The sequence below is a fragment of the Gracilinanus agilis genome, chromosome 2 (genome assembly GCF_016433145.1).
Source record: "Gracilinanus agilis isolate LMUSP501 chromosome 2, AgileGrace, whole genome shotgun sequence".
NCBI classification, from domain to species: Eukaryota; Metazoa; Chordata; class Mammalia; order Didelphimorphia; family Didelphidae; genus Gracilinanus; species Gracilinanus agilis.
The window spans coordinates 699,546,244-699,554,681 of NC_058131.1; the positions used below are offsets into that span (position 1 = coordinate 699,546,244).

At 42.6% G+C, this 8,438-nt stretch overlaps 1 protein-coding gene across 1 annotated transcript in view; it reads right to left on the reverse strand.

The window, feature by feature from the left end:
- Nucleotides 1-4,042: 4,042 nt before the first annotated feature.
- The window catches only part of SRGN (serglycin), a 24,443-nt gene continuing 20,047 nt past the window's right edge, over nt 4,043-8,438 (reverse strand). The window contains exons 2-3 of the mRNA XM_044662935.1: nt 7,592-7,739; nt 4,043-5,125 (exon numbers count right to left, since the gene is read on the reverse strand). Of these exons, the coding sequence (XP_044518870.1) occupies nt 4,912-5,125; nt 7,592-7,739 (362 nt within the window). The 3' untranslated portion in view covers nt 4,043-4,911. The remainder of the gene's footprint in view (nt 5,126-7,591; nt 7,740-8,438) is intronic.

Here is an 8,438-nt window from a genome sequence, read left to right on the forward strand (position 1 = left end):
GCAAATAAACTGTAGTTTCTTGGAGGCAGAAACTGTTCTTCCTTTAGTCTTTATATCCCCAGTGCCTAGGATGTAGCAGCTACTTGATAAATGCTGATGCTTGGTTTAGCTGGTTTGGCTTGACAAACTGTTCTTGCCCTCAAAGCCTGGCTAGGCTATGCTGTTGCCTGGCTGGCCCCAGGAGACCCAGATCAGGGGCCAGGAGGTCTCATGCCCCTCTCCATCCCCAGCCACTCATCAGGATATATCAGCCAGTCCGTCATGCTGTGAGATGGCTCCAAACTTCCCTATGAAACGATTCCATGGCTCTGAGAATGGTTGGTAAAATTGTTTTCTTTTTTCATTCTGTTAGAATAGATTGCTCTAAAGCTGAATGGAACATTGTCTAGGCTTTAGGGAAGTCAAGGCAAACCTAGAAACCGCTATTCCCATCCCCTCTAGTACTCCCTTCACCTGGTGAGTTCCTGTTTGGCCATCAAAACCCAATAGAAATGGCCTCTTTTCCAGAAAACCAACCTTTCTTGATGGCTCTCATGAGTAATGACCCTTCTTCCTTGAGGTGCTTTTTGAATCTCGCTGTAAAGCACCCAATATGGATTTTACAGAGGCAGGATTTGGAGATCCTGGAGAACCTAGGTATAAATCTAGGCTCTGCCATAACCTTAGGCACAGTCTTCTTATCTGTAGAATGACAGGGCTAGACTTTCTGGATTGGAGGCCCATCTAGTTCCAAAGGCAGACTGTGTAAGTGGTGTCGAGGCAGGAGGGCATCCAAACCAGACTAACTGAGGTAAGAAAGGCTCTTTATCAGAGGGTTGACCAATAGTGACGAATCTTTGTGGTCACAGTGACTCATTAAGCCACCTACCCAACTGTGGAGAATATCAATAGAAAGAACTACACACCTCTGATGCCATGGTTCTAGAAGTCTCATGGTCGAAGTTCTTAAAAAGTATTGTTTGAGGGGGCAGCTGGGTAGCTCAAAGGATTGAGAGTCAGGCCTAGAGATGGGAGGTCCTGGGTTTAAATCTGGCCTCAGACACTTTCCAGCTGTGTGACCCTGGGCAAGTCACTTGACCCCCATTGCCCACCCTTACCACTCTTCCACCTATAAGACAATACACCAAAAATTAAGGGTTAAAAAAAAAAAAGAAGAAAAAAGTATTGTTTGAACTCTGAGGTACCACCTCACACCTAGCAGATTGGCTAACATGATAGCAAAGGAAAGTAATAAATGTTGGAGAGGATGCAGCAAAATTGGAACATTAATGCACTGCTGGTAGAGTTGTGAATTGATCCAACCATTCTGGATGGCAATTTGGAACTATGCCCAAAGGGCTTTAAATGACTGCCTGCCCTTTGATCCAGTCATACCACTGCTGGGTTTATACCCTAAAGAGATCATAGGGGAAAAGACTTGTACAAAAATATCTTATATTCGTGCTCTTCGTGGTGGCAAAAAAATTGGAAAATGAGGGGATGTCCATCGATTGGGGAATGGTCAAACAAACTGTGTATCTGTTGGTAATGGAATACTACCTGTGCTCAAAGGAATAATGAACTGGAGGAATTCCATGTGAACTGGAAAGACCTCGAGGAATTGATGCAGAGTGAAAGGAGCAGAACCAGAAGAACATTGTACACAGAGACTGATATACTGTGCTAAAATCAGATGTAACAGACTTCTCTACTAGCAGCAATGCAATGACCCAGGACAAATCTGAGGGACCTATGAGAAAGAATGCTATCCACATCCAGAGGAAGAGTAGAAACACAAAAGAAAAACAACTGCCTGATCATATGGGTTGATGGGCATGTGATTGGGGATGCAAACTCTAAACGACTACCCTAGTCCAAATATCAATAATATGGAAACAGGTCTTGATCAACGACACATGTCAGTAGAATTGCACATTGGCTATGGGAGGGGGTGGGAGAAGGGGAGGGAAAGAACATGAATCTTGTAACCATGTAAAAATATTCTAAATTAATTAACTAAATAAAAATTTCCAAATTCAGAAAAATAAATAAAGGCAAAAATGCAAAACGGTAAAAAAAAAAAAAAAAGTCTTGTTCATTGGTTGGTCTTTGATGGCTTGGATGTAAAGAAAAGTCTGGGCTGTGATTATAAGTAGCTAAGTAGTGCACTGGGCCTGGAGTCTTCCTGAGATCAAATCTGGACTCAGACATTTATTGTTGAGTGACCATAGGTGAGTCACTTAACCTCTATTTGCCTCAGTTTCCCTAGCTATAAATTGGGGCTAATAACAGCACCCACCCTCCCAGGGTTGTTGTGAGACTCAAATGAGATAATAATTCTCGTTTTATCTTTTTTTATTTTAATAACAAATCTCCACATAAGTTTTCTGAAGTTATATGATTCACGTTGTCTCCCTCCCTTCTTCACTCCTTCCTCTTGGAGATGACAAGCAATTCAATCTGGGTTATGCATGTATTATGAGATAACAATTCTAAAGGGCTCAGCGTATTGCCTGGGACAGAATAAGGGCTATGAGTTATTATTAATCTCTCGTGATGGTCGCCAACTCGAGGAAGGTTGGTTTTTATTTATTGAGTTGGTGCTAAAGGGTTTTCATTTCCATTAAGAAAGGAAAGAAGACAGAATTACAGGCATCCTTAGAAACAAGGGCAGAGGGAGGAGCTTTAAATTCTTGATTAAGTTCAAACATTCGAAGAGCTGTCCCATGGGGGAAAGGAGTTAGCTGTTCCACCCCAGAGAGTAAGACAAGGTAAAAGATGCCAAAATGCAAACTGAGGCCTGATGTTAGGAGAAACTTCTAACAAGGAGAACTGTCTAAAAGTGGAATGGGAGGCAGCTAGGTTGCTCAGTGGTTTGCGTTGGGAGGTCCTAGATTCAGATACATCCTGGCCTCAGATACTTCCTAGCTGTGTGACCTTGGGCAAGTCACTTAACTCCCAATGCCTAGCCCTTACTAGTGCTCTGCCTTGGAAGCAATATTCAGTATTGATTCTAAGACAAAAGGTAAGCATTCTAAAAGAAAATCTATTGAGTGCCTTTGGAGCAGTGTCCTCTTACTAAAGGTCTTCCACCCTTGGTGAAGAGATGATAGACGGGATTCCTGTTCAAGTCCAGATTTGACTCGATGGTCGTAGAGGTCCCTCCCAACCAGGAAACTTGGTGATTTGGGAAGGGTGGTTTTTGCCTTCTGTGGAGCGGCTTTCCCTGGTCCTAGGCACACTCTTTTGCACTCATCATAGATAATGGTTTTAAACACACTCTCTTAAGAGGACTATTCAAAAGGAACAATTAATTTTTAAAAAACAATTTTTGTTCTGGGAGCAGAGACCACGGACGACATCGCTCTGGTTTTACAGTCACTTTGCTTTATTTGGGTAATAGGAAGCATGTACAAATATCTATAGGGAAGAAGATGAAGCAATATTAGATTCAGAAAAAAGCACAAACCTGTCAGTTCAGAATCTTATTTTGGACTCCCAGAAAACAATGGCTGAGCCCTTGGAACCAACTAAAACAAGGGCCAGTTGTGAGTAGCTGCGTGCACCATGCTGTACGACCAACTCCAAATATCCATTAGAAAAGTCACAAAATGTGTTACTTTTCGATATTCCCATCAAGAAAATTTGAATTCTTTGAGGGAATCACAACTCCAAGAATGGAGGAGGGAATTCAGAAACTAGCGCCATCTCCCCAATATTTTGCTTCTCAAATATATATATTTAAAATGTTTTTCAAGCCAGGCTCTTTCCCACCCCCCCACCCCACCCCCTTTAAAGTCAGTCCTGCTTCTGCCTTGAAACCAATACTTAGTATTGATTCTAAGATAGAAGGAAAGAGTTAAAAAAAAAAAAAAGAAAGAAAGAAAAAATTAACCTTATGAATTTCAGGCAACTCAGTGGGGTCTAGACTTGGGATGTCAAAAGTGCTAACAATCTAAGATGTGATCAACAACACTCCCAAGTGTAGCCTGAACTATATTAAAATGCAATTGGGAAATATTTAACACAATAAATTAAAATATAATAAGATATAGATGGCTAATTTATGGTTTTCTAAGGCAATGTGTAGCCTACGGGGATCCTTATGTATGATTTAGTGGCGTTTGAGTTTGACACCCCTGCTATAGGCTGATGGAGCTGAGTGATTTCCTGGATTAAAGGTTTATCTTCTTTTATATACAGAAAAACACTCAGGGCCTGTGGCAGTAGACACAGTGGAAAACACACTGGATCTGCAGTCCACATTCCTCAGTAGGAACCATTCCTTCTCCTTTTTACTAGCTGTGGTGCTGAATAACTGCTTTGGCTTCTGTGAGCCTCAGTTTCTCCACTTGTAACATGGGAGTAGAGTGAAGTGGGTGTGAGGACCTCTAACATTTATTTTCTAGATTAAATTTAAGAAAACTTTATTACGTAAGGCACTGAGGGCTTCAGCAAAAAAATAAAATAAAAACAGTTCCTGCCCTCAAGGAGATTACATTCTAATGGGGGAGATAGATTGTGTGTCCTAGATAAGTGAGTACAAAATTATTTGAAGAAAGAGCGAAAACTAACAACTGAGGGAATCAGGAAAGGCTCCATGGAGGCAGCAGCATCTGAACTGCAGCCCAGAGGAAGAGGGCCAGATGAGGAGGCAGAACATTTCAGGGACACAGGACAGCCTGTGCAAAGGCATGGAGATCAGAGATGCTTTATGTGTGAGAAAACAAGACGGGATGGAGCTTGCAATCATGAATAAATGTACATTTGGTTAAGCTCTATACTGAGAAAAAAGAGACAGGCTGAAGAAGCTGCTCCAGAAAGGTTACATTTTTTACAAAGCACTTTGTCCACGAGCCAATCATTTCTAATCTATAACACCCAGAAGATGTCTGTCTGATCAGCCTTCCGTGTCAGGGAGAGCTTCCATGTTTATATAATCAATTCCTCCTCTGCTAGTTCTTGCCCAACAGCCTCATCTTCAGAAGGTCTGAAATTGTAGAAATCCTCTTCATCTATTGGCTGTGTTTCCATTTCAGGTAAGAAGCCATTGCCCAAGCCTGAACCCGAGCCCGAACCTGAGATGGACCAAGGATCTTCCTCAGAGAAAGGAGTCTTTTCACCCCTGTTCGGGGTCTGCTTCATTCTGAAGAAGAATAGAAATAAAAGTCAGCCTTTATGCACCACGATGGACACCACGCAAGACTGTTTGTTCAAGACAAACCAAAGAAAGATGTGATTGAAGCTAGTTATCTCTATTATTATTAGAGGCTAAAGCCTAGCGTAACCTCGGCTACATTTCTCAGGATAACAGCATTTTCCCCCTCGAACCCTTGCTTTCTGTCTTAGAATTGATTCTAAGTATCAGTTCTAAGGCTCAAGAACGGTAAGGGGTAGGCAATTGGGATTAAGTGACTTACCCAGGGTCACCCAGCTAGGAAGTGTCTGAAGCCAGATCACAGTATTTCAAAAGAGGCCTCAGGAGTCAAGCCTAGAGATGAGAGGTCCTAGGTTCAAATCCGGCCTCAGTCACTTCCCAGCTGGGTGACCCTGGGCAAGTCACTTGACCCCCATTGCCCACCCTTACCACTCTTCCACCTAGGAGCCAATACACAGAAGTTAAGGGTTTAAAAAAAAAAAAAAAAAAGGCCTCAGATGGCTTCTAGTCCAACCCATAACTGAACAAAAATCTCTACAACAGAACATGATGTTGCCTTCCAGGCAGGTTGTCTTAGGTGTGGGTAGAGGTTTCCCCCTCGCTGTTTTTGAGCAAAGGTTACATGAGCACACCTCCAGTAGGACACAACAATCCACCAATCAGTCAACATGCATTTATTAAACACCAATATGCCAGACACAGCTAGACACTGGGACAATAAATACGAGAAGGGGGGCAAGAATTGAGGCCATTCACTAGGAGTTCCCTCTTCCCCCTCCCTCCTCTCACATTATTCTGGTGTCTGCTACTACTCTCTCTTCCTTCACGTTGGTCTCACATGAAGAGATAGCTGGCCCTTCTCCTTGCCAAGGACCTGCACCCTTGATCCCATTCCATCCCATTTTCTCTAGCAGATTGTTCCCTCTGTCATCCCTGCTCTCTAGTCTTCAATTTCTCCCTATTGGCTCCTTTCTACCTGCCTTCAAATACATGTTTCTCTCCTACCCTCACTGTATTCATCCATTCCTACTAAATATTGGCCTTCCAAACTCCTTGAGGCTCTGCAACCCCTACTTCCACTTCCTTTCTTTTCTGTCCTCAATTCTCTTCAATCTGGCTTCATTCATGTCTCTCCAGAGTTACCAACAATCTCTTATTCTTCATGACCTCTCTGTAGCCTTTGACTATTAATGATTACCTCTTCTTCTTCTTTTTCTAAACTCTTACCTTCCATCTTTGAATCAATACTGTGTATTGGTTCCAAAGCATAAGAACAGTAAGGGCTAGGCAATGGGGGTCAAGTGACTTGCCCAGGGTCACACAGTGGGAAGTGTCTGAGGCTAGATTTGAATCCAAAACTTCTTGTCTCTGAGCCTGGCTCTCAACCTGCTGAGCCAGCTCTCTGCTTGCTCTCCACTTCTTTTTTATTTTTTAAATTTATTTATTTTTAGACCCTTAACTTTTATGTATTGGCTCCTAGGTGGAAGAGTGATAAGGGTGGGCAATGGGGATCAAGTGACTTGCCCAGGGTCACCCAGCTGGGAAGTGTCTGAGGCCAGATTTGAACCTAGGACCTCCCCATCTCTAGGCCTGACTCTCAATCCACTGAGCTACCCAGCTGCCCCTCGACTTCTTGATATTCTTATTTCTCTAGGATTTTGTGACACTGCTATCTCCTGGTTCTCCTCCTACCTGTCTGACTGCTCCTTCTCCATCACTTTTGCTGGATCTTTTAAAACACATCCACTAGCTGTGAGAGTTCCCAAGATCCTTTTCATTTCTCTTCCTATCCAGGGGTTCTTAATCTAGGACCTAAACAACTTAGATTTTGTTGTGTTGTTTTTTTAAGGATTTTGATAAATATATTTCAATTTAATCCATTTCCTTCATAATCCCGTCCTTTATTTTACATATTTAAAATATTTAGGAAAAGGAGCCATAGCTTTCACCAGACTACCAAAAAGTGTTTACGACAAAAAAAGGCTGAGTCTCTGCCTTAAAGAGCTTTCTGGACGTACTAAGAGGCTAAATGGCCAGCCTAGGGGTCACAGAGCCGGTAGGTGACCCAGTCAGGACTCAAATCCAGATCATCCTGATCCTGAGTCCAGCCCTCTATCCACTCCACCAGACTTCTGCCTCTCTCCCTCTTTCTCATTAGGACGTAAGTTTCTTTAAGGCAGGGACTATCGTTCTCTCTGCCTGTATTCTCAAACGTATCACGACGTGCCTGGCATATAGTAAAGACACAATAAATGCTTCTTTCTTCTTCCCCTTTTATTATCATTGATGGTGTTGTTATTTTGCTCCTTATTTTGTTTATTACTTGTTTTGTTCATTGTTACAAATTATAATAAAAAACTTAAATATTTTTGGAAGACAAAGAATCCCCGAGCCAGCCCTCGAGAGTCAGTCCACCTGTACGATGTCTGGAAGGAGGAAGCTCGATTTACTTACAGAAATGAATCCATTTGGGGAATCTCAATCCACTGGTCTTCACCCTCAGGCATGTTGAACCATGGCCCCTTTTGTTCAATGCAGTTGGCAGAACGGCTCCCTGGGCGACATCGAACCCAATGGAATCTCGCCCTCTTGGCAGGAAAACCTGAGCAAATAAAGGGTCCATGTGTAATTAGGAACATCTGAAAGAAGCCTCCAACTTCTCAGCTATACTCGGCTTTAACAAACTCGGGGCAATCTCTAGATCTCTTTCTTAGTAGCCATCTAGTAGTACAGTGTAGGCACGGGTTTAGGATCCTTTGATCGATGATTAAAATCAGGTACGAGGATTTTAAAAGGCAATCCCAGAGGGGTGACCTTGATGAACTAGTTCCATATTTCCATGGATTTATGATTTCATTCCTGCGGGCATTCTCTTCAGTGTGGCAGAGAGCGACTCATCCATGCCTGCCCAAGCTGTGTGACTTCAGCCCATTCCCACCTCTAGGTCATCCACAAGGGAATCCAGGCAACCCGAAGCTTTCCTCAGCATCTCTTAGCATCGTATGCCATTGAGCACTGGATAGCAAGTGGGCCGTGGCCCTAGACGCCAGCTGGCCCTCGCTCTCACTGGGAGACAGGTCCATTTGGGCATACAACTTCCTGCTAGATTTAGAATGGTAAGCGCCTTGAAAGGAGAGATTGTTTCATTCTTTGTATTTGTATTACCTGGAACAGAGGAGACCCTTAAGAGATGCTGGCTGAAGGATGGTCTCCTGTTTTGTTTATATATATATATATATATATACATATATATATATACACATATATATATACATATATATATACATATATATATATATAT